This window comes from Oreochromis niloticus, linkage group LG11 (assembly GCF_001858045.2).
Source record: "Oreochromis niloticus isolate F11D_XX linkage group LG11, O_niloticus_UMD_NMBU, whole genome shotgun sequence".
Lineage (NCBI taxonomy): Eukaryota > Metazoa > Chordata > Actinopteri > Cichliformes > Cichlidae > Oreochromis > Oreochromis niloticus.
Genome location: NC_031976.2, coordinates 34840869 through 34867288, shown reverse-complemented (window position 1 = coordinate 34867288; position 26420 = coordinate 34840869). Strand labels below are relative to the sequence as shown.

The 26420-nt window shown below is 41.5% G+C and overlaps 1 protein-coding gene across 1 annotated transcript in view; it reads right to left on the bottom strand.

Moving 5' to 3' along the window:
- Positions 1-436: 436 nt before the first annotated feature.
- Positions 437-26420, bottom strand: part of mtmr11 (myotubularin related protein 11) — a 39313-nt gene continuing 13329 nt past the window's right edge. Inside the window, exons 3-17 of the mRNA XM_005472820.4 lie at positions 17714-17850; positions 17483-17552; positions 16404-16543; positions 16191-16275; positions 14280-14427; positions 13851-13938; positions 13307-13395; positions 11784-11911; positions 10091-10169; positions 9690-9760; positions 7739-7911; positions 7354-7524; positions 6890-7108; positions 6253-6579; positions 437-2628 (exon numbers count right to left, since the gene is read on the bottom strand). Coding sequence (XP_005472877.1) covers positions 2176-2628; positions 6253-6579; positions 6890-7108; positions 7354-7524; positions 7739-7911; positions 9690-9760; positions 10091-10169; positions 11784-11911; positions 13307-13395; positions 13851-13938; positions 14280-14427; positions 16191-16275; positions 16404-16543; positions 17483-17552; positions 17714-17850 — 2378 coding nt within the window. The 3' untranslated portion in view covers positions 437-2175. The remainder of the gene's footprint in view (positions 2629-6252; positions 6580-6889; positions 7109-7353; positions 7525-7738; positions 7912-9689; positions 9761-10090; positions 10170-11783; positions 11912-13306; positions 13396-13850; positions 13939-14279; positions 14428-16190; positions 16276-16403; positions 16544-17482; positions 17553-17713; positions 17851-26420) is intronic.

Here is a 26420-nt window from a genome sequence, read left to right as displayed (position 1 = left end):
TTCATGACATCATGGAGAGGTTTCCTATCTTTCAGTCAGTTTAAGCCCAAAGTGTGTTTAAACACCTCACTCGTATTTTTAAACAGCATGCAGGTTTTCTACTGAGCTCTGGAAAAAAACAAACAAAAAAAAACCCCAAACCCAAGTTGCACACAAGCTAACCGGAGTAGATATTTTGTATATTTAGCATTTCCTGTCAGAAGACGCTCTTACTCTGAACATTTCCTGTGAAAGTACTGATCATTTTGCACATGATTCTCAATCCGTTTCATACTGACTGTATGTTTGATGCAGCTGGGTTTGAAATCTCGATTTCACTGCACAGTGCCATGCTACTTTTAGGTGTTCCAAATCATATTGTAAATATTTATTTTGTTAAAAAATAAAAAGGTTGTGTGAACAGTGTACGAGCACGCCGTGTTATTACAATTAGAGCTGGTAACACTTCTCTTTTTATTTATCGGGATCAAAACATGCGAGTACAAAAAAAGAAAAATATGTACATCTGGCAAATGTAAGTACCAAAAACATGAAATGATACAAAGACACAGCAGCAGGTGTGAGCAGAAGATCAAATTAGATCTTCAATGCAACGGGACACTGATGACTTTTTTTTTCCTTTTTCCGCGGAAGACCAGCAAATCCATTGGCATCACACCTGGAAAGCTCTGAAACTGTAGCTGATGTCAATGCCTTAATATTGACATAATGAATATTTACAGCAATTTAATAATTCATAGTGCTATCAAGTGAGGTACCTTTTGACATGAGAGAAGGCCGGTATCAGACGGACATCTGACAACTGTTATCCTGCATTTAAAAAAATAACAGAAAGAAAAACATCCCTTTTAGCAATGGTGCAAATTCATTCATCCGTGGGAATGACGCCAGTGCATCTATTCGACTCCCACATCATGCAAACTGTTTGGATTTAAAGGTACAGGACCAAATACTTCCCTCTGTGCTTTTCAGACAAATCCTTGACCTAAATGCTGGCTGCATACTAATACGCCAGCAGGCAGGACGTGAGGAGATCAAATAAAAGGTAAACACAGAAGAAACGGAGCCTCCCTTTGCTTCAAACACTGCTACCTTCTCAAGGTACGGAAGTCTAAAAGAGCACAATTATGTTTGTTTTTTTCACCACCATAAAAAATGATGGAAACATTTTCAAATAATACCAACTTTGGTTGAAAATAATCACACTTATCCACATGTGCGCCATCCATTAGCAATCGATACAAACACATATCATACTAAAGCCCTGAAATGATCTTCATCATGCAGGAACTGCAGAAACATCCAGAAAACTCCAGGCTGACATAACACCATAAACTGAATATAGGCCTCTCGCTGCTCCCGAGCAGCGTGCATGTGAGCGGAGAGATATGAGAGCACAGCGGTACCAAAATAGCGCTCATGCCCTAAATTCCACTGGTCACAGCGCCTGGAGTTAGAAAATGACAGTTTTTGGAAATTATTATTTTCCAACCAATAATTTAATGTTCTATTTGAAGTTGACAAACAGCAACAAAGAAAAAATGATTAAGAGTTACGAACTTAAAAAAAAGTCTTCTGGAGGCATGGAGCCTTAAGGGCACACAGGTCAGAGGTTAAATCCATTGAAAAGCTCAAGTGTGTCCATTCTAGATCACATGTCCTGAAAAGTGCCTGTAGGACCCATCGCTTAACACATTTATCTCCACTCCGCCCTGTCAGTGCAACCCCCCGTGGATAAGAAGGTAAAAATAGAAACGACAAGCTTTCTGTCTCTTTCTTAAAGGGTGACATCAGGAATTTTACAAAGAAATAGTCTCAGCGACGGTTTCTACTGCATTTTAGCATACTGCGAGGTGTACTTCCAGCATTCAGCACCTTCAGGCAGGACTTTTTTTTTCTTTGCAATTTCATTAAAGGAATATTTACTCAAATATACAAAAGACTTGTCACATTATTTAATACAGTACACGTGATAAGTAGCAGAGGAAAGAGCTCTTGCACTGATCATTTCATACAGCTTCAGTTCAATGTGGTCCGTCACAATGTCTCGGGTTTCTAATCGCCTTATGGACACGTTATTACACGTCTGCTCCTCTCAGTTCGTGGCACCACTGAGGGACATGTCCATGTCATTTGGTTAGAGTACCCGGTCACGGGGTGGAAAACAGTCAGATCTCAGGAAGCTAGTGAGGGTCCGTTACTCTTAGGCAGCTTGGCGTTACTGGACGCCGAGTAATATCGCTGGTCAGGATGTGCATCAATCACAGACGAGTGCCCAAACAGGAATGTGTGCTTGCTGCTGCCACCCATGTCTTTGTGAGCGGGCCTGGATTGTGGGGCAGAGGTGGCGGGAGCGCCCCTGGAGGTGCGTTGGTTGGCCGAGGTAGGGGGGGGTGCTGCTCTAAGAACGCCCGCGCTCTGAGGCCTCGACGCCGGGAAGAGGAAGGTGCCGTTGTTGGTGTTCTGGTTCAGGTTGGTGTCGGCTCTCCGGGGCTCGGCTGTCACGGCGGGCGGGGTAGGATCCGTGCTGGTGGAGACTTGTTCTAGCTTGTCTTTGAGCTGCTGCACCTCCTGCGCTAGCCTCTCCACAGGGTGGAGGTGGTTGGCAGAGAGGGGGTGAGAGAACGCCTGAGAATAGAAAGCAGCAGAAAGTTTTACTTACGGCACTGCTCAGCAACTTAAATCCAACCTCATCTCAATCTGAATGTTTCTCCGCCTGCATTGTTCTGGGACCAAAACTGCAAACTAAAAAGCATGAAAACAATGATAAAGTATTAAAAACTGCTTTTTAACAGTGACCTTCATTTGTTGCCTTCCATTAATGACACTAATTTGTCGATAGTGAACTCTTATCAAAAAGATGAGTGGAGAAAATATTTATTATCAATATTTCAAGCTGTAGTTGTAAGACATCAGAACACTGTGACCATGAAAAACTAAAACTTTCTGACATCTTATTTTTCATACAGTTCCAAATCAAAACCCCATTTAAAATCATGACATAACAGATTGATCACATTTCTTTGGAAAGCTGAGTTCAGTTTTAGTATCTAAAGAAACTCAACATCAGCACAGAAAAAAGTCCCTGACATCTGTCAGTCTGGAAAGGGTTAAAAACCCATTTCTAAGGCTTTGGGACTCCAGTGAATCACGTTGTTATACACAAATAGAAAACTTGGAACAGTGGTGAACCTTCCCAGGAGTAACCAGCCTACCAAAAGTACACCAAGAGCGCATTCAAACTCATCCACGAGGACACAGAAGAACCCAGAATAAAATCTAAAAAACTGCAGGCCTCACTTGCCTCAGTTAAAGTCAGAGGTCATGATTCAACAATAAGAAAGAGACTGGGTGAAAATGGCCTTCGGGGGAGGGTTCAAGGAGAAAACCACTGCTGACCAAAAACCCCTAAAAAGCCAAAAAAAAAAAAAACATGTTGATGAAGGACATTGTCCAGGTATCAGTTCATGCTCTGAAGCGCAAAAGTACTTGGGCTGTGCAGCAGGACAATGATCCAAAACACAGCAGCAAGTCTAATCTGAATGGATAAAAATAAATAAAATGAAGGTTTTGGAGTCGAGACATAAATGTGACAGCGATGCTTTCTTAAACAGGATGTTCATGCTGAAAAACCCTCCTATGTGGCTGAATGCAAACAATTCTGCAAAGAAGAGTGAGCCACAATTCATCCACAGCGATGGAAAAGACTCACTGTCAGTTTTTAGAAACACTTGATTGCAGTTCTTGCTGTTAAGGTTCGCTCAACCAGTTAAGTTTAAGGGGCAACGACTTTTTACACACAGGCCCAGGTAGGTTTGGAAAACGTTTTTCTTTACAATCATAATTTAAAAAGTGCACTTTGTATTTACTCGGTTTATCTTTGTGTAACTTTGCATATCTTTGTTTGATGAACTGAAACATATAAATGTGACAAATATGCAAAAATAAGAAATCGGGACGGGGGCAAATGTTTCACAGCACTGTATATATATGAACACACTACTAGCAGAAAAAGTGAAAACACACCAGCATTAGCAGCTGGTTCCAAATAAAATCCAGAATAAACTTTTGTGCATCCTACTGTAGGAAAAAACCTGCCAAAGAGCTGCTACCTGCTGTTGTACAATAACTATGCTGCTAAACTGGAAGGAGGGGAGTGTTGCCTGTTCTTCCTGTCCAGCGAGGTCAGGAGGTCAGGGTCCAGGCCTCAGGACAAAGGTGTGTCCAGAGCAAAGGCCTCTAAAGATGCTGCAAAGTTTCCAGTGACGGATGCATTGTTGGTTTTGTACGTTTTTGTCACAAAAACACGTAAAGTATATCAGCAGTACTTTGCATTGCATATGCAGTCTATGGTGAGGGAACACTTCAAGGTACAACCTCATCAGCCCTAAAGCCCAGGAATGAATGCTAATCCTACCTATAGATACTGACCCACTTAGAGTGGTTTTCTAGTCAGTCTGAATTTTGTAGTAAGTGTTTTTTTTATTCTCCTGAAGTGTGTGTCATGTGAATTGTTGTAGGCCCCAAAACTCTGAACAGCAACGTTGAACCAGAGTCTTATTGCTCCTCGGTCGTATTCTTCAGATAAAAACACAGAGACTAACAGGTGTTTGTTTAATATGTGAACTATGCAGACCACAAACTGAGTAATGCCTGAATGAATCCATGCTTCTAAGAAAAGAAAGAAGAGGAACTCGTGTTCCTGAAGGGAACATTCAGCAGTGTGTGAAACAAAACAGTCTCTGAAACCTGAAATGGTTTTTCAGCAGCCTGACAGAATTTCTCCACAGTGCTTTTAAAATAGCTGCAGGCACCCACCCACCCACACGGTGCTCAACTATTCTTAACATCACCATGGGGACGCTGATAGACGCGCTGATGTACAGACATCACAAAGGCTGAACCATGTCCATATTTGGAGCTGCTGATAACCGCTCTGAGTAATCTTCGCATCAAAGAGCCGACGTCATCTACTGAAGGAGCGGAATGGAAGTGAGAGGATGTAACACGGGACACAGGGGTGCAGCGCTCGCGACGGAGGCTTCAGGAAGCTTCACGGGTACCCACGTCCGGGCTTACACACTTCGCTTTTAAATAATGATACAGTATAATAATTATACAGAGGACTGAAACTACCAGCATCAAAAAGTTATGTATAAAAGCCCTAAAATATGCCAAGATTTCAATAATAATAATGATAATGATAATAGAAAATAAATCATATATTTATATAAATATTTAAATAATAAAATTAGGTGTTAATAATAGATGGTTAGATAACTTTATATGTTTACATTTTTTAAATGTGCTCTTATCATTATTAACTTTCATTTAATATTTATGTGTGCATTTATATTTGGGTTTGGTTGCACTATTTCTAATCTGGAAAATTCTGACAAATTTACTCTGATTTTTCCAACATTACTGCTTCATTGTGCAAACGAGCGAGGCTGCCATGGAGTAAACTTTTCAACTATTGGTTGATTGAGCTGGAAATGTATTTAATTTTTTTATTTAACTTTATAAATCAGTTATTTGTCTGTATAAGTAGATTACAACTTTCTAAATGTCAACAAGATAAAAAGCAACCACACCTGACTGGCAGCGTTTGGCATCAATGAACCAACAAGTGTAAAGTTTATCTCATGAGATAATTTGAATGAACGCTCATCAACTGCATGAAGCATAAATAAATAAACAAATATACAAGCAAGATGCAAAAAATGTAAAAAAAAAAAAAAAAAAAAAAAAAAAAAATTATTACACTAAAAATGACTGGAAGGTAAAAATAACAGAAACAATATATTCTTAAATAAATAAATAGACTGTAAATAAAGAAAATGGATAAGTCAAAGCATAAACATATAGTAGCAGAATTGATTATTTATGAATCAATTCCAATAATCATTTTACATTTATATTTTGTAGGATATTAACATGTAATTGAGTCACTTGATGCATGTAAAAATTTGGCAGTTTCAGCTCAAACTGAGTGTTTTATAAATTTTCTTTCCTATATTGAGCTTTTAGTTTATATTTATATTATTAATAATATTCTGATTAACACAGCCTAACATAGCTGGAAACTTTGAGTGTTTTAAGCAGAAGACATCATCACATTTAGCTCTTTGTGGCTTCATTTGAAAGATAAAAGTAGAATGCACAGAGAAACTGCATATGAAGCTTCACTAACAATACCCGCTCATTCTTAATGAATAATTTCTATATGCGTGCATCAGACTGTTGACATACCTGCGCATGGAGTGCCCCGCGCAGGTAGCACTCCCTCCACAGGCCCATGCAGGGCCCCATAAGAAGGGGCAGTAAGGGCTCATAGGGGTCAAGTGGTCCTTGAGGTCCAGACGTGGACGTGAGGGCCTGGGGATACTCAACTAGAGCCCAAGCTTTCAGCAGTCTCTCCAGGCCAGGCACATTCTCAGAGGACAGCGCCCTCCGGTGGCTCTTTTTGTAGACACCTGAACTGCTGCTGCTGCTGCTGCGCCAGGGAAGCAGGTTAGTGGGACAGGAGAAGGTGCCCCGCGAGAGCAGAAACACTGAGCCCGGGACGGCGTCGGTCAGCTGGTGGGCAGATGTCAGAGGTCAGAGTCAGGCAAACTTTAACACACCCACAACAGTAATCTTGCATTTGAACTGAAAACATTTGATGGTTTAACTTCCAGTCGCAAGACATTTTCTCTGGGAGCCTGCAGGTTCTACTTTTCCTGGTTAATTCCACTGATTTGCATTTATCTAGATAAATGCAAATAAATGCAAATCATATCAACAGAAATGCACTACATTTCTGTTGATATGCCTAAACTCAGACTAGACTCTAAACATGGCCACTAGGGGGACGTGTTGCACCATGCTGAAGACGAGCCAGCCTCACCCTGTGTTTGTCGGGGTTGGTGTTGAGGTTGCCGTTGAGCAGCGGTTGGAGCGGAGGAGTCGGGGGCACGGGCTGGGTGAAACGGCTTTGTCTCGGCTTGCTGTACTGCAGGGACCAGTCCCACACCGGGGGCAGAGGAGGGTCAGACGGATCCGTGGAAGAATCCGGATGCAGCACATCTCTCCAGCCATTGACGGGCGTGTAGCACTGCCCGAGGTTCTAAGTACAGCGGAGTTAGGAGGTGTCATTTATTATGAAAATGTCTGTTTTCTGCAGCATTGTCTACATCTTCCTACTCAGCATCATCATCACAATCATCTGGAGGATCAGAGTCAGTATTTGTTGTTCTAATTAATGAGGAGCAACTGCATGTTAATTAATTACTTCACCACTATTTGAACTAATCATCATATAGATTAGGAGAACGGTCCTTCCCATTGAGACCCCCCCCAGGTGTTCAGTACCTGGGAGCGTTTGCATCTCTCTCGCTGGCAGTTTGCTAGGAAGGTGGAGAAGAGTGGCAGGTGGACGCTGTCGTGCAGTGCCAACAGGAAGTCTTCTGTCAGCTGGAAGCGAGAGGGATACTGGGACCACAGCTGCCAAACGCAGTCCAGGAAAAGCAGGAAGACTGGAGCCTTGAAGGACAGATCAAGTGAGAGAGCACAGTAAATAAAGTCAGAGCACAAACAGGAAGAGATGAATGAAAGCGAGAGACAGAAGGTGAAGGAGGAGGAAACAGAAGCAAAATAAGGGTGAGGGTGGGACTAGGGTCAGAAACCAAGAGCTTAGGAAACTTGTGGGTGTGTTTGTTAGGAGGAAAAATAAATGGGTTCAAAAATGACCGCTCACCTCCTCCTTGTCATTGTCACGGTGGTAGTTAATACGGCTGTAGAAGCGGTGGGCACCCATCACCCACTCCTTCTGCACCAGACCCTGGAAACCATACATTGTCCGACAGTGGGGGTCACACATCACCTGCACAAGGCTGGACACCACGCAGCTCATGTCCCGGTCCTCCACCTCTGTGACGTCAGAACAGGAAGAGCACATGCTGAATGCTGCACCTTTTATTCAAGTAGCTCACTTAATCACTGAGCTACGGCAAAAACCAAACAATCCAGCAGGTGATTCATCAATTCTGCTCTTAACGCTTAACTCAAAGTGCAGGAAAACGTTAACAGACCCAAACTGAGCATTGCTCTGTTATCCTTTCAGCCTAGCTGGTAGAGAAAGTGAATGATCAGCAGCAAGCAGTAAACATCCTCAGCTGAAAACGGCCATTGTCTAAGCAATGTAGTGTTGCAATGAGCGTACAACAGGAAGCCAGACCAGATGGTCAGAAATCAGCCAAATGGCTGTAAAATGAGTCAAAATGAAATCTAAAGGAATATTACAAATGATCATCTTCTGAAATCCTCCTTTGTTTGATTTGTTTACTTTACGTTCATACACAGCGTGGCCAGAGGCCAACAAAAGTTTAACGTCAGTGGGAGACTAAACAATGAGAACGTCAGAACAACAACAACACAATCATCCAGTGATTTTCCATCGCGCTCAAAGTGGACCTTTTAGGCAGTTAATGTGCAAGTAAACATGACTGGTCTGGATAAAGTAAAGACGAATGGCTCTGTGTTACCTTATTTGACAGAAATAGTTTAAATTTCATGTTTTTCTAAGCATCTGATAAACAAAAACATCTATTACATTTAAGTAAATAATAACTGCTTTGCTGGGCACTGAAAATTCCTCTGTGGAAGAAAACCATGTCATCTGTTGGCAAAACCTCTCTCTGTGAAGCAGAGTCCCAGTCAGGCACGCTGAGGTCAGCCTCGCAGCATGCTTGGGTTTACCCGGCCTGTCTAGTAGCGTTTCCTCGTCACTTGATCCACTTCGCTGCCGAGCGGTGATCAGTTGACAGCTCGGGTCCAAACAAACAAAAGTCAGCACGTTCCTCTTTGCAACACAGAGATGCAACACAGAGATGCACCCCCTCTGCACCTCCTCCCACATAAAGCAGCATTAGCTTAGCCTCCATCCAGGAGTTTGGTGTGCAGAGGTCTTCTTTCCCACCACAGCAGGGCCTGATTGCACATGCCTGTAAGATTGATCGATCCGCGTACACCAAAGACAATGAGTCTTTCAGTTTATTTAACAGAATGTCCTTTTATGCTGCATTAACTGCAAGCCAAACCATGATTGTGTAACGCTGGAAGGGGAAAAGGTATTATCCTTGGTGGGGTGACTAAAACCTCAAACGTTTCTTTACGCAGGGAAAACTTGAATAGAACAAAGTGTCAATAACACTGCATGACATTTATAAATAGCCTTAATGGATCCATGTGGCAACAACTTTTTTTAAAACCAAAAAAAGAGATTGAACGTCCACCAAAATACGACGCCTTTCACACAGACACAGAATATTTTCCTTGAACTCATTAATTAAACGCTATAGTTAAATCAGAAGATCTACATCCAAGGCAAACTGCCTTTCTGCTTAAAAGCACTCAGTGTAAGGTTAATTTTCAATGATAACAGCCAATCAATAAAATGATGTAGATTTTGCTTGCATGCTGTCTGATCTCATGCGAAACAGCAGTTGCAAGCAGGTGTAACTGTGTCCTTAAAAGCATGTTGCATTGGGGCTTATTGACAGTGTGCATGTAGGCTCAGCGGAGTGTGATTGTCCACGGTATACGTCTACTCCAGGGTAAGCCCTAATGTGGCATTGATGAGAGGGAAGTGCTGTGAATAATGAATGGACTGAATAATATGAGACGGGCTCTGGAGTCACGTGACTCACCTTGAAGTGCCACAGTCAGGTGACCACCACGAAGCAAGCAGGCTACCTCCGAAGCCTTCCTCAAACAGGACCTGGAGGCACAGAGGCAGGTTTGTTACATGCACCAGACCCGTCACATAAGAAATACAGTTACCATACCTAACAAACACAATTATGCATATTGTATATTAGTGTTAGCTATGAAGTTATAAAACTTAAAATTCTGTTTTTAAATGCTAAATGAGGCTTGCAAACTTTCATGGCTTCAATTTGTCTGCAAATGTTCAAGGTTTTCACAGGACCCTGAACACAGTTGTTTGAATTCTTTGGCCAGGAAACTGTCAAAAAGGCTTGTTTTGTTAAACTTGTGTCTTCTGTTAGGGATGATATGCACTGCCAGTCTGGCCAATCAGAGCTGTTACCTTGTGTAGTCTAGCCAGTGGGTGCTTTCCAGGGTAGATAACCATTTGTCATCAGGCACAGACATAGATGTGGAGATATCTAAAAGCCAAAACAGGAAAAGAGCATCAGATCATATTCAGGCAGCATCATAAATACAAGTGCATGAAAGAATTGTGACACAGTATCTGAGCTGAAAGTTATGAGTGATGCACAACAGCAGGCAATGAGATGAAATCAACGTCTGCAGTTTTGAAAATAAAGTTTTAAATACCATTAAAATATTATGTATTCTCATCAATGTCTCACGAATGTCTCATTTGTTGAAAATCAGTAAGTGTGGCACCTACTGGGTTAGAGTGTTTTAATACTGCTGTGTGGTTATTATGCCAAAGCCACTATCAAAGTATTAGACTGAATAACAATTTCCTCCCTAAAAGCGTAAAATGCTCATAAATGCAAATGAACTGCCTGCCAAGATAATCCTCGGTGTTTAGTTCAGACTAATTTTCCAATATAATTGTGGTGAAGACGTATCAGAGTTTCCATTTCTACAGAATAATCCTCTGGACTGTGAAGCACTCGCACACAAAGAAACAAAACACTGAGGTGACAAACGTGTGAACTACGGTGACCTTTACACACTGTTCCTGTGCGCGGGTGTGCACGCGTGTGTATGTGTTTGTGAGTGTGTGCGAGTCAGAGAGAGAGACAGACAGAAAGATGGCTCAGCATTTCCAGTAGTTTGAGACCACTGTGGGTTCTGGCCTCTCTGCTCTTACGTGGAATGTGCTGCCTGTGCTCACATGACAAAAGCCCCAGTAAGGGCCGTCTCACAAAGAGTGTTGTGATCTGAGCAGAAATGCCCCAAACAACTATTTAAAACAGGAGAGAATGATCTGGAAACACATGACTTTAACTAGACTAAAGCAGATCACGTCAGGGTGTGACTTAAATCAAAAGACTGTTCAGGAATTAGGAGAAATGCAGAAGCTTAAAACTGAAATTGCATAGACTGCTTAGAAAAGATAGATAAAGCATTTTGGCCGTCACCGTCATGGTGCTCTGAACCAGAAGTGACAAACAAGAGGATGAACTAACCGAGACATGACTTGTCAAATTCAAGGTGAATAAAGCTTCATCTCCAATCTGCTTCAAAATGGGGCCAAATTTATGAAATGATAATCACATATCAAATAAGTCTTTAAAGCAGCAACTGAGAACTTAAACTCCTTAGAAAATAGTTACTGAAGTCACAAAAGAAGTGACTCCCAGACTTCTATCCATCCTCTTCCACTTATCCTTTTAAGAGTTGCTGGCGGGTACACCCTGCACAGTTCACCAGTGTGTGGCAGGGCTAACACATATGCACAAACAACCATTCTCACTCACATTCCTATCCTCACTAACTGCATGCCTTTGGACTGTGGGAGGAAGCAGAAGTACCCAGAGAGAACCACGCAAACTCCACACAGAAGCCTGATTGAGGGAATTGAACTCAAGACCTTCTTGCTGTGAGGCAATAGGGGGTTACCACTGTGCCACTGTGCTAAATATTGTCTTTTTTTTGACCCTTCAGATCACACACACCTGTCCTGACAGAGGTTTATATGAGCAGCGGATTATCAATAACGGCAGTTGTGATTCCTCCTTTGTCCTCTCTGTGCTGTGTGTAAACACACATTCAGGTGTGGATGTGTGCGTTTCTGTCCTTACCTCCCAGACAAAGGGCGCGCAGGCGGCTGTGTGCCAGCTGGATGTCGGCAGGCGAGGGCAGCTCCTCGCCCAGCTCCACCACCACACACAAAGAGGACTGGCAACCAAACAGGATCATCTCCAGGTTTCTACACAAGAGCACATCCAGCTGTTAACGAATGGCAACGAGCCTGCCGTACTGTGTCAAACATTTGTCACTGGCAGTGTAACATTTGTAAGCAAGCTGATATCGCTCTACATCATTGATGAGATTCACTTTTTCTGAGCAATAAAGTATCCAAAAATATAGCAAAACGATACAAATTAAAACTCTTATATGCAAATTTATATGTATATATTTTTAATCTTGCATAAGGTTTAACACTCCAATTTCAGAAAGTCTGAAAAATCTTGCAGTTACTTCATGGTTTGTGTTTTACAGGGTTACAGCTATCCCCTCTTTCAGCAGCAGGCCGCTGGGACAAAAGGCTTCTACACACTGGAACATACAGAGCTCACAGGTCAGAGACTCAGGCCACGAGGGGCTTTAAAAATAGTTATTAAAATCTTAAAATCTCATAACTTGCCTTAGGCCTACAGGACAGCAGTTAGCTCAGATATTTGTCTGACACAGTGTTGGGGGCGTCCACACTGGTACTTTGTACTAAAGCTGTTGAGCATATAATAAGGTCTCCATGGCACTTCATTCATGCATAAAAACAAATGTCTATCAGCTGAATAATCAAGGAGGCAGAAAACTGTGAAATAATACACAAAAAAAATATTAAACTGACCAATGATGGATGCCAATCCATTCCCCGAATCCTACATGACACCATGCAATTTTCTTTGCCGTTGCATTCAAACCCACAACATAACATATGGATATAAAACTATGAAATGGCATTTTATGAAGCACGGGTGCAAAGCAGACTATTATTCCCCCAGAAAGAAGGAACTGGTTCAAATGTAGTTTCAGCTTGGAGGGAAATGTTTTACTGATTTTACCAAAACCTTCGCAGTTAATACTGAAAAATGACAAAACAGTTGGTGTAAAATGATTCTGCAACATATTCTGACCTCACACGTTAAACTGCAGCCTCATGCTTCTTTCACAATTTGCGATATTCACCTCAAAGTGTTTCTCTCATTCGTTCTTTGTGTTCATTAATAGATTTTACAGACGATTGGTTGTTAAACCTGTTATAAGCAACTGTTCACACAGGTGAGTTAAAGCAGAAGAAGGTTTTAAAAATGTGAATCTGAGCATCTTTAAATGTAAATGTATCTAACAAGCCATGTGCAGACACTTTCACTAGTCTGTGAACCATTTCTAAACACGGATGATCCAAGTCTTCTTAGTCTGAATCTTGATTCTAGACTAAAGCTTAGGATTTGGAGTCCAGCAGACGACCTGTTATTACTTTACTGTAACCTGTACTTTGCTGTGTGAAAGTTACACCCTACAGCTCAGACTGAAGTGCGGGTGGTCAAATGTCGATGCATTAAAATCCATTTGCAAAGCATTGAGCACAAACACACACCTGATGTCATCTTTTTCGTGGTAGATGTTATTCTGGAAGCTGGCCATTCGCAGTAGATCACTACCTCTGGGATGTCGCCAACACCAGCGCTGTGACACAAAACACAGTTTCACCCTCTTTAATAACACGTTCTTACTGCGTCGGCATTCATCTTATAATTTGTCTCGCTGGAATGATAATAAGCAGGGAATACAGACACATGATTGCAGCTCAGAGATCATTCTGACATAATATATTAAAGACACTTGGGAAGCAGGCACCAAGTCTGAGGAATTTCTGTTTTTTCATTTGAGTTACAAGAACAGTTTTAAATGTTTCTCAAGGCAGGACGATAGCTGTGAAAATAGTGCTTCTGGGTGCTTTCATGAGTTCTTGGACACAAATGTGGATTATTGTGACAGCAAGCCCAGCTCTGCATGTGTTTGCAAAAAATCTAGCTGAATATTTTCTGAAGCAGCTCAGTTTCATAAACCCTCTTAGAAATTGGTGAATCAAAAATGGTAAAGTGTTAATTTAAAACAAAACGTGACTCCAGAACACTCACAGGGATGCGTCCTTCATTGAAGTGGGCGAAGCTTTTCTTCAGCTCGGTGTCTAAAACCTTCTGTGGGACCACGATGAAGCGAGGCAGGCTGACAGGAAACAGAAACAAAGTGCTCAGTTTTATTGACAAGACATAAATAGCAAATTTACAACAGCAGTGGAAGATGCATGAGTCATTGCATAAAAAAAAAAAAAAAGTTAGAGCACCATCCTTTAAGTCGTTTATCCTCGGCTTGTGTTTGTAAAATGGTGCCGTGGAATTATTCTCTTATCTAGGACGAGCAAACATTCGCACATTCCTGAAATGTGCTGTTGTGTACTACAGAGGGGATTGGTGGGAAATCTGATATAACACTGACAGACATTCTATATGTTTTTATTACATTGCATACCTCGTTAGTGTTATGTGTGGTTACACTTGTGCATTTACCTGGTTGACATTTCAAAGCGGTCATTGACTGAGCTGACCCTCCAGCTAGTGGCTCCACAGCGTTCCAGCTCCTGCTCCCAGTCCGAGGCAGATTCAAACCAGTTCATGTGGGCGTCTCGGCGACGGTTGCTTAGAAACTGCTTCATTTCTGTAGGCGGGAAGTGATTGAAACACTCGTTTTGATGCTTGCGGCACTTTGAAGGTGCAAGATCAGGTGCAGTGTGATGATACTGTGACTGCTTTGAATCATATTTCATACAAACACCACACTATTCATTTTAAAGGCAGGATTTAAACTTCATCTTAATGGGAGTCCAGCAGTGAAGCTAATTATAATTTTATAGTTTAGCTTCTCTGATATAAGAATTTGCCTTTTTTTATCGTGTTATAAAGACCGGGCACAAACAGAATTTTAAAAAGCGCTGGCTGCTCAGCAAGCGGGCACGGCTTCTTAAGAAATCTATTCTGAGCTTTTGCATCCTTTTCCAACAAAACTCTTTTTAGAGGACAGGAGAAACTATTTCTCTGGGTCAGCCGGGGGAAAAAACCTGAGATGCCTGGGACAGATATTTCTCTGTGCAGAAGGGGAGATATGTTATCAGTCTTTCTTGTGTGCATGTGTTTAATCGCACAAAAACTACAGTACCAAGCTGAGTATCATAAAGCTTGGTGGTGACACGGCGCATGGGCAAAGAGAGCGACCGTTTCATGTTGGTGTCAAACAGAGCGTGGACGCTGGCCTTGGCAGAGGTGAAGCTCTTCTTTTATTATTCTAAACACAAAGAACTGACCACACACTGGACACACTTGACCCATAGGGCAGAGGTGAACTGTAGGTCATCTAATGACTTGTTTCAGAGGGGGGCTTGCATTATTTATCCAAGAGCTGGCATTCATCCTCAGCCTGGTCAGCCTAGCGTAGCTTTAATGTAGCATACTAAGCATACTATAGTGTAGAGACAGGCTCAAATGTCCCTATATGGAGGGTGGGTGTTTAGAGCAGGGCTTTGGTAAAAGACATGTGAACTGTGGCCCGTTTGCATTTGAAGCTGAGAAGCTTAATTTAGAAAAAAAAAAGAGGAAAAAACAAGGTTTAATCTTTCCCACAGCGACACTTTAAATCATTGTTAACATAAACTTCTGCTTGAATCCAATGAAAGATTGCCTCACATATGTTTTCAGAGAGGGTATTTTTACTGTGGCATCACAGAGGGGAGTGTTTTTAATCTCGCCAACCACAGAGGATGTGAGTGTTATGTGTCATTATGGTCTGAACAGAAACCATTAAGGTTCTGGGTTAATTTTCTTCCCACTTTTAGGATCTGCAACATCACATTCAGATGATGGAAATCGACAGGAGCAAAAATTAAAAAAATGATAATGAGCTGAAGTCACAGGAGGGAAATGATAAAGTGTGATCACAGCTTTAGTACATTCTGTTTCGAGAGCTGGAATGGGTGAGAACCACACTTAGTCATGTGCTGTGCTTTAAATCTGTACAAGTGTGTCCTAACACATTCCTGCAGTGTTTCTGATTCATGCAGCATGTGATTCTCACTTTAACCGAGCTGTTGTTCCTATGAATATTCATTAGAGCTAAAATATGCACATGAAAAAGCAGAATGATAGACAGATTGCGATAAATACTTTAGATCATCGACTCCCAGTCATTTTAATATCATTACTATCCCAGCAGGCACACACGAGGCAGCAGTGCCCCAAGAAGCATTTCTGTGGCTGCATCCATACGGACGGGAAAAAAAAACAAAGTAAGCTCAAAAATATGAGTGTTATTAAATGGCTCCTCTGAGAGCCAAGGGTTTACAGAATGACAGACAGGCTGCCAGAGAGATAAGATACCGTCTCCGTGCCAGGAAAGCAGTGGACAGCTGTATACTTTAATCTACTCACCTACACTGCCGAGGGCAGCGTTCTGGAAAGATAAAACAGACCCTGGTTTGGGAGGCTGGTAGGTCTTAGCGATGCTGTAGGTCATCTGAGGAGGGAAACCACAGTGAGTGCATCAACATGACAAAGGTCATCATCTTTCACCACAGTGTCTGATCACTGGGCCGTGGCACAGATCAGCTTCTCTAAGGAGACATGCTTAAGCTAAGGAGACACCTCTAGGACTTGTGACTCTGGAGTGAGGCGGTCAAAAAGGAAGCAAACGACTCGCATGTCCCTGCAGTAAAGCACCAGCTCCTCCGGAGTGAACTTCAGCGAGGAGTGTGGTGTCACCAGCTTGGTCCTGTTTGGGCCCACTGAAAACCAAAGAGCAAAGATACAAAGTTACGTTTTAGAATTATAAATGACTCCAGAGCCCAGCAGAGTCCTGAAGTACTGAGTTTTAAATCAGCCTACAAACTGAAAAAAATGCATCAAACAGCAAAATGTTTCCCATAGACTAAAATATTATTTGAGAAGCAAGGTGTGTGAAAAGGTGTCTCACTTGTTTTTTCTTAAAACAGTGGTAGTGATGGTAATCCATCAGACTGCACCAGTATGAGAGCACCAGAATCGCCGGGGTGGAAAAAAGGCAACTCAACTTTCAAAATAAGTGCGGATTACTGATGATAAATAAAAAATATAAAACGTGTCCAATACTCTATATATAATCCCTGTGGGCCCTTATACGGTCATGTCAGGTACATAGCTGTCTGTCTGTGAGCACAACAGTCTCCCCCACCTTCTAGGCTAGGCTTTGTGAGGGGCAGCCAATCAGCTGGCTTAAACAGAGGGGGCTCTGTTTGAAGGGAGAGGAACAAATGCTGCTTGTTTGAGACAGAGAATGAACTGAGGGGCTGCACCAAGGCTCGGTGAATGATAAATAAGGATTATTGTGAGTTGTGATACACGCAAAGACTTTGTGTACCAGGATGAAAGCATGAACCTGGAAAAGAGCATCATCAGTCCCCTTTAAGCCCTTTTGAATCAAAGACAATTTTTTTGTCAACTTCCTGACAGCGATACTGATAAAAAGAAATATCTCAGTTAACAATCTGCACATTATCAGGCTGTTCTTTGAACTTATTTTTAGTAACTTTTGCGTCATCGTGTTCACAGTAAATGACATGTTAGACAATTTATCTATCCCGTGACTGGAAGTCGTATAAAGGCAATAATTTACCAAATAAACATCCATTAATAGCATGAATGGGAATGCTTTTGTAAGCCCTGAGTAAAAAAGAAGTTTTACTCACCAACAACAACTTTCTCTATAGATGCCAAAGCCACATCATGGTCTCCTAGTAGCACTGGGTCTGCATTGTCCTGCATCATAAATATCATTCAAAGAAACAAAGTTTCCAATGATGTCAGATGCACTTTATACATTTTCAAGGGTCATTCTTTTAAAACAGAAGATAGAAACACACTGTTAACACAAAAATCTGTATGTTTTAGTGTTTATTCAGTGCAGCGTAGGGACTCACGTCAGGTTTGGGACTGTCCTGGGGCACAAAGGCCACCCTGAAGTGAGTACAGAAGAGGGTCCCAGACAGCCAGCCTCTTCCTTCCCTGGCAGTCAACTTCTTCCTCACCATAACAGCTCTCTGAAGTACACACTCGCCTAAAGAGGACATATGGAACAAGTGTTATAAGAGTTCATCGACGATACACATCAAGCAGAAGTTTCAGTATTGCACATGTCTAACTATGACTGTGTCCTCTCCTGCACACATAACAGGAAGTATACAAAAGATAAACAAGACGTATGAAAGAGAGTGGGCTGCAGGGAGTGGGTGTAACAACATCCTTAAACTACAAGTTACGTCCTTGAATTGTTGCAAGACCTTGACTGGATGGACAGGGAAGAGCAAAGAATACAGCGACTCTATACTGAACCCTGCAAATGAATTATGAATTTGCATATATGAGTTTTATGTACTATCTTTTTTGGTACATTTGGTACAAAATTAAAAAAAATGATGCAGATTTTTTTTCAAGCACATAAACAATCATTTTAACCATAGGTATGGCTCGGCATTACCAAAGCAATTTTCTTAAATCTATTTTGTAATAACCTTTAATAACCTTTAATTCTACAAGCAAAGATCTGCAAGAGAAACAGCTTGGGAGCACAGGAAGTGATGGTCTTTGGATATCATCGACAGGTCAAGCAAATCCAAGTAAACAGTATTATTATTACCGCAATACACAACTGCAAGTGTGTGCTTTGGATACCTTTATTCCCTATAAAGAAGACAAATTAAAAGTGTGTGTGATAACGTAGATACCTGTGTGTGTACGTGCTCAGCTCAAACTGTTTTCCAACATGGCCGCGGTACAGTAAGTTACTGTCAAGTTGCTCTCTATTGATCACAGTTTGTTAAAGTCATTAATTGTAGCTGCTGTATCCGACTCGTCCTGCGCGAGTTCTGCAGATGTTTGTTTCCACAGACTTGAGTTTTGTTTGGAGGGTAGAAGGTAAGAAAAGACTATAAAAAAAGAGCTCTGCTGCACTGTGCTGATAACATTCTGTTCTTTTATCAGGGGTGGTGCACCACAGCACACACACACTCACGGTTTCTGTATTTCAGGTGTGGAGATATTTGTGTATCAGTGTTTTGAACATGTTGCCTCCTATGAGCTGCTATAGTTATCTGATTCTGTGAAATGCAATTATAGAGGCTGTTAATGTGATTTTGGGGCATTTAAGTTTTGTATTACTCTGAAAGAAACACGACCTGCTTCAAAAGGTAGTGCATCCAAACCAGAAGCAGCAAGACTCTTTGCTAGACTTCAAGTGTCTACGATAATGTAATGACTACAAGTTTTAGAAAAGCAAAGCAGAGAAAAAAAAAAACCCTGCAAAGCCTAGATCCTATAAATCAAAACTTCACCTGGCACCACAGGGGCTTTTTTCTTCTTTTTTTTTAAATTTAAACAGATATGAATACAGGTGCTCCTTGAAATATTAGTGTGACACAAATGTTTAAAAACCCAGATCTACAATTTGAGGGGACCTTTAGTGGCAGCTTAAATCTCTGTATGTGTATGTTAACACTCTCTCTCTCTCTCCGTCTCTCTCTCTCTCTGAAAAATCTGGAACTTTCACTCTATTATTTGAAGATAACAGAGTCAGAGCTCTGAGTCACACACTACAATATTTCACAAACACTTGGATTCTTTCACAACAACAATGAGATTCATTTCAAAATTATTTTCCATCCATCCATTCTCTTCTTTGCTTTGTGAAAACTTTCAAGACGACGAGATGGTGAACAATAGAGCTGTAACAAGTGTGTGCAGCGATTTTCTCAGCCCAAAAGAAAAAGGGAATACAAAGATGGGGCGGTGCATGTTTTGGCTTTTGGCTATGGTCACATGATTAAACTAAGACAGTACTTAAACGTGTTTTTAAATGTTAACCATGTTTGACTTGACTTGAGAACTCTGATCTTTATTGCCATTTTGTCCCTTACACGATCAGGATGAGAAGCGTGAACCGCTACATCAGAAAATGTTCTGCATTTTTACTGCATCACTGGACAAGTCGTTCAGTGTAACACAGACGAAAAGTCTGCAGAAATCATCCCAGGAAAGAACGTTTTTCCAGCTTTGATAACACGTAACATCCTAAACAGCGTACTTATGTGTGCTAGTAATCCTGTTAAGAATGTCTCTGGGTAAATGGAAAGAAAGAAAGAAGAAGCGTCTGAAATTCCAGGACAAAGCTTCCAAAAGCAAAACTTTTCACCCACAAAAGTCTTTCACACACAAACACAGATGTGCAGAAACACTCCAAGAAAACAAAAAAGAAGAAAGAAGGAAAACCATTTCACCAAAGCACATGCCTGCACACACACACACACACACACACACACACACACACACACACACACACACACAGAGCAGTGAGGCAACAATAACAGTCTACCACAGGAACACAAAGCCTCTGCCAGTTAAACTGTGGGTTTCCATGGCAACAGGGTCTGGGATTGGGTAGATGTGGAGAAAATGGCCTTTTTGTCCATGACAAAGCAAATGTTTTCATTTCATCCAAAAGACAATGAAAGAAAAAAAGATGGGGGAAGACCAAACTGAAAAAAGAAAAACATGCTGAGGAAACACTGAATTCCTTCTCAGGATAATGAAAGGAACTATAATAACACGGCCCTGATATAAAAAATGACAGCGGAGATGTTGGCTGTGTTTAATGAATGTTTTGGGGCATACCAAAGCACAAACAGGAAACGAACAGTTCTTTTCCCTTGCACATAAAACCCTTATTTATGCCGTGAGAGAAAGAAAAAGAAGACAAGCCATAATTTGCTGATTGCGCAAGAGGAGCTTAAAATTTGAGTATGCCCTGTGATTATGCTCATGCCATTTAGCCTTTAAAATCATCTATTAAAAACCCTCTAGGCTGGGCTTATCAATTAAACCCAACCACACATGACCCAGCTACAGAGATTTAGGATTCTTTGGGCAGTGAACACGAGTCTTTCGAGAGACAATCTGGGGCTTTGCATGCCTCTTTTTAATATCACTCCAGGGAGCAGCAGAGCCGAAAACATTCGTGTAACTGGCAGATTTGAGACCCTGCGGAGAAAGGAAAAGAATTCGCATTCTCTATTGAGATTTAAAAAGTTTGTGTAAGCAGGTGATTCATCCCAGCATGAGTCAGCTAGACAAGGGAAGGTGTTTATGACACAGTTTAATCCAATAAAGTCTTTTATGCTCTTCCTGAATAGCTCCAGGTGCAGTTTTCCAGCTGCTGTAACTTTTACATGTTTCAGAAGTACAAAATTCATCAATTTACATTAAAAATTACAAATCATCATTATCAGTATTGGATACTTCATTCAGTCTGTAACAGTTTAAACAAGCCAAAAAAAGAGTCGATGTAAGTAACAAATGTCCCAAAAGGACAGTTAAACCTGGGTTCAGACCTTTGACTCAACCAGCTTGATCAAGTCTAATCACATAAAACAGAAGACATAAAAACATAATTATAAAAGCTTGCAGTGACAATTAATGAGTAGCCTGTTAGTGACATGGACAGTTGTCAAGTTGTCTGCGAGTGAGTGATGCATAGCTACTGAAAGGAAAGGAAAGGCTAAAAACACTTGCAAAACTAGTGTGCTGGCATGGCCATCCTTCCATGCATCCATCAATCCTCCCAGAACTGAAAATTATGCTAAAGTAGAAGTGCCAATAAAGTAAGTACCACAGACTCAACTGTTAAAATGTCCAACCTTAGCATAAAAAAAAAAAAAAAAAAAAATCAGGTTTACAGCAGGTTAAAAAAGAAAAACAGGTTTCACTTCTATGGATAGTTTCTCCCTAACACAGGAAAAGCTGTAGCTCATGATTGTTTGTTAGGTCTCACCCCCACTAATTAGACTCCCCCGACTCGACCTCTACATTGCCCATGCTATTAATGCGTATGAAAGCATTTTTTTTTTTTTTTTTTTTTTTTTTTTTAAATGGAAAAGTTTGGTTAGTTTAGGTATTAATGAAATTCTAGTATTTCATTAGTCTGTTAGCACTAATCTGTTGTAGTCACTCAGTTTACTAAGGCCTGAGCTGGATCCTTTCAGTGCTAAGACTTAAAAATCTATTCTGGGCTCCTCGTGATGTCTCCAAGACCGAGAGCAAAAACTAGGAAACTAGGAGGGAAAACTAAATTCATATGCTTCTACCTGCAACCCGATTCCTTCGATAGCCATATCTCATAATTGTCGCTGATGAAACAAAAGCTTTGCATTCTGACTCAACTCGATCTTCAACATGAAGGTTCACTACAATTCTGCCAGTCCAGCTCACTTTTCACCTTCCCATCCTAAATGAATGAATGAATGAGATCCTCGGATACATAAAACTCCTCCGCCTGAGGCAGCATCTCTTTGCCACTCCGCTCCACCCTTTTTTCTATCAACTGGTTTCGTAAAATTGAAATTCCCAGAAGGAAAGTCAGACAGAGATGGAAACAGACTATAATGAGTTGAGACTCTGCCGGGTATGAGGCCAGCTGTAGCTCATGTAACAGACAAATATCATTAAAACTGTTTGATGGCAACAGCTTTACAGATTCCAGGTGAATTAGTCTTTGAAAACATTATAGGAGGAAGAGCTCACCAAAACAAAATGTTGGGTTGGAGTTTTGATGCTCAAGGCAAAGAACCAAGAGCACCACAAGTTGCAGAACCAGTACCAATTCAATAACTCAGACTATTCTCAGAGCAGAAAAACATTCAGTCCAAACAGGAAACAGTTTCTGACTGTCAGGGTTTCTCACATTGTTGACCGAGTGCAGGATGTTGTGTTAATTTAGCAACATACGGGGCTTTTCTTCACGCTAACTTCAGTTTAGATGAGAGAGAACAACTTGGAGGATGAGCCTGAGAAAAAACAGCTGAGATTCATGTGATCCATGTGTGTTTTATTTGTTTTCATGCACATTTGGTTCTCATTTTCAGCTGGGACGCATGCGGAGTGAAAGGTTTCTGTCCTCTTGAACCAACAGAGAGGATAAGCTCAGGTTTGGTTGTATCTGTGGAAAAAGTAGTATCCGTACTGACCAATGACTGCAGAAGGTACTGACAAAGATAAAATATTGGACACAAACTATCCTCAGGCCCCAGTGTCTGAAAACTTCCATGTGATAATGTGATAGTGATCGTGTCTCTCAAGGTGAAAAATCCTTTCATTTTTTAGCTGTTTTACTGAAACATCCATCTAAAGTAATGAACACAAAGAGAATTTAATACCTTTCTCAACATCGAGATCGAAACCCAACTATACAAATATCAATGCTGAGGTCTCTTGTCCATCAATCAACAAGCTGTAAAGCTGATTGACAACCTTTAAATCCCACAGTAACATTAGACTCTGGAAAGAGGGGATTGTGAAGATGCTCTGAAGGGGGTCCTGGCCTCTTGGCTTTGTGTGTGAATGGACAGTATCTCCCCCCTTCCCCAGTCACAGCATTGAAGCGGTACATGATCTACCTATGGCTGCTGGAGCTGTCCTGACCTGTTTAGGCCTCCTGCAGGCCGGCTCGGTTTCTGAGGTCCTGTGTCCTGGTGTCACATGAGAACACCGTCGATGTCTCATGCTGCCCTTTAACTACTGACAGAACAGGACAATGTCTGCAAATATATTTTGGATTCCACAAACTGCTTTTTCAGCTCATCAATGCATCTGACATGAGAGGGCACATATTTAAGACCCTTTTTAATCACAGCTTGTGACGGGCTACAAAGTAACAAAAACATCACTGGGCTGGTGGCATGAGACCCAATGATACTGTTTTAAGACGAGGAGGGTTGACAAATGAGCCATTCTTCTGAAGAATGTCTGCATGTATGCATTCAAGCAGGGAGAGAGAAAGAGTGAGTGGACGGGTGCAACGTGAGCCCCTTCACTCAGATCGGTAACACTAACTCATGATTTCTTTGTGTCTGAAAGTGAACTTGTTCGCACAAATTGCCTCAACACTTTCTCTACAGAGGATAAATTCCCCTGCCTGAAATCAGAATCCTTTATAAAATAACCCGTAACACATGTCATTGGTAGTTTTAGAACAGAGAAAAAAAATGTGCTAATTTAGGTCTCAATAGAAAAAGAAAAAAAATCATAACAGGGCTCCAAATACACATCTGTCTTCTGTCTGTTAATATAAGGCAGGTTCTTGTGGACAGCTGTGTTCCTAATCTGGCTGGAATGAAGGTGGAGAAGGAGAAGAAAGACTTCAGAGAACAGTAAGATGCTGTTGGAGAAGGAGATGAAGTTGAAAGCCAGCAGGGGAAAAAATGTGCAGGAGAGACTTTCGACATTTCACAGTGAAATGCTGACAGCTAAGAATAGACTTTGTGCTTGTGTGCGCGTGCGTGCACATGTGTGCCGTCAAGCACTTGCAGTGTCCGGTGAGTGTTTGCTGAAAACACACTCACTGCTGGAAAACAGATTGTGCTGGCTAGGTGAATTAAGGAAGTTTGTGTCTTTAAAAAAAAGAATACACTGTGTTTGTGTGTAAGGTCAGTGCACACAAAGTCACCGGACACTCAGGAACACCTTGATAGTGCAGGGTTGGACCTCCTTTTACCTTCACAGCTACTTTAGCTCTTTGTGGCACTGATTCAACAACGTTCTGGAAATATTTATCAGAGATTTTGCTCCATGTTGGCATGACAGCATCACACAGTTGCTGCAGATTTACTGGCTGTACATCCATGATGTGAATCTCATGTTCCATCCCAAAGGCGCTCTGTTGGACTGAGATCCAGTGACTGTGGAGGCCATTTGAGCACAGTGAACTTACTGGCATGTTCAATAAACCATTTCGAGATGGTCCGAGCTTCGTGACATGGCACTTTACCTCCTAGATGCAGCCATTAGGCTGTGGTGATTAAATTATGCTTAAATGGTAATAACGGGCCCAAAGTGTGCCATGAAAATATCCCAGACACCACCACAAGCAGCAGCCTGAACCGCTGATACCTGGATGGATCCATGCTTTCATCGTCTGAATGTCACAGAAAAATCAAGACTCACCAGATCAGGCAACGTTTTACAATCTTAATAGTAGCCTCAGTTTCCTGTTCTTAGCTGGCAGGAGTGGTCTTCTGCTACTGTATTCAGAGATGCTCGTATCTATACTTTTATAAGAAGTGATTATTTGAGTTACTGTTACCTTCCTATCAGCTGAAAGCAGTCTAGATATCCTCCTTTGACCTCTTTCATCAATAAGTGATTAGAGAACTGCCACTCACTGACTATTTTCTCTTCTTCTGACTATCCTCTGTAAACAAGATGGTTGTCTGGGAAAATCCCAGTAGATCAGCAGTTTCTGAAATACTCAGACCTGCCCCTCTGGCACCAGCAACCATGCCACGTTTAAAGTCTCTTAAATCACCTTTATTCCTCATTCTGATGTTCAGTTTGAACCTCAGCAGGTCGTCATTTTCCACAGTGATACATGCACACACACAAGACTAAAAAAAAAAAAAAAAAAAAAAAAAAGACCTATACAAAACCTTCCACTGCTATCAGACCAGCACAAATGAGTTGTCAAACCACACCTATATTCAACTGCAACCTTTACACTGACCTCATTTACACACCAGTTTCATGGTCACTTCCACCACATCAGCTGTTCCCAAGGCCCCACTTAGTCACGGTGACAGACATATACAGTAAAACAATAAAACAGAAAATAGGGTTGGTGCAGTATTTAATATGTGTTTATACTCAGGATAAATATACTTTTATACTAGCAGTTACAAATAGGTTAAAAAGTACTTGATAGGGGTTTAAGTTTATTTGACCTTCAGGTCAATACGCTCCGTAAGGCCATCGCTGCTTTGTTATCGCGCCTTTGAAAAATACATTTAGAAAAACTAAAGGAGCAAAACAACAAAAACCAGGAAGAATTAAATAAAACATTCCACACACACTGAACCTGAAAAGGGTCAAACAGGATTCCCGACCTCATAATCTCCCAAACAGCTCACACATGCAAACGCATTTATACTCAGTCTGCTCTGGGATGCTGAGCTGGGAGAAGCTGCTGATACGCAGTGTTAAAGATTAGCCTGCGTCAGATCAAGGAACTGTGGTCTGCTGCCATTCTTGTGAAAACCTCCAGTGCTGACACAAGAATATGAGCAGGCCTTGGCTCAGGGAATAACCCGCACTGTAAGACCAGCAGTCCTGCACTGGCCAGCAGATTATCCCTCGGGAAGAGGCTTGACCTCTGGTAAACCTAGAAGGCTAAATTCTCTCCACAGCAGGAGTTTTACCAGTCGAGGAGGGCACAAGAAAGTGATTTCAGGCTGACACATGTAAGGTTATATCTCCAAAAACATCTGATATATAAAAAAACAACAAGAAGAAGTGCAATATGCAACACTTGTTTTATGAAAGGGTTAAATTCCTGTGTAAGTGCACCATAGATCAGTCACTGCTGCTGAATCCCGTATGACACAAAACTCTTGCTGCAATGCTCAGCATGAGCCGAAACTCACAGGCATCATCACTGCTCCCAAATCACTGACATCACAGCAGCTTTGGGGACATGAGGATTTATCTTCATCGGGAACTGATTTAAATGTGCGAAACTAAAACACTTCCTGCTTCCGTCTGACCAGATTTCATTCAACAATAAAGCCACCTGACTCTCTGATTTCATCG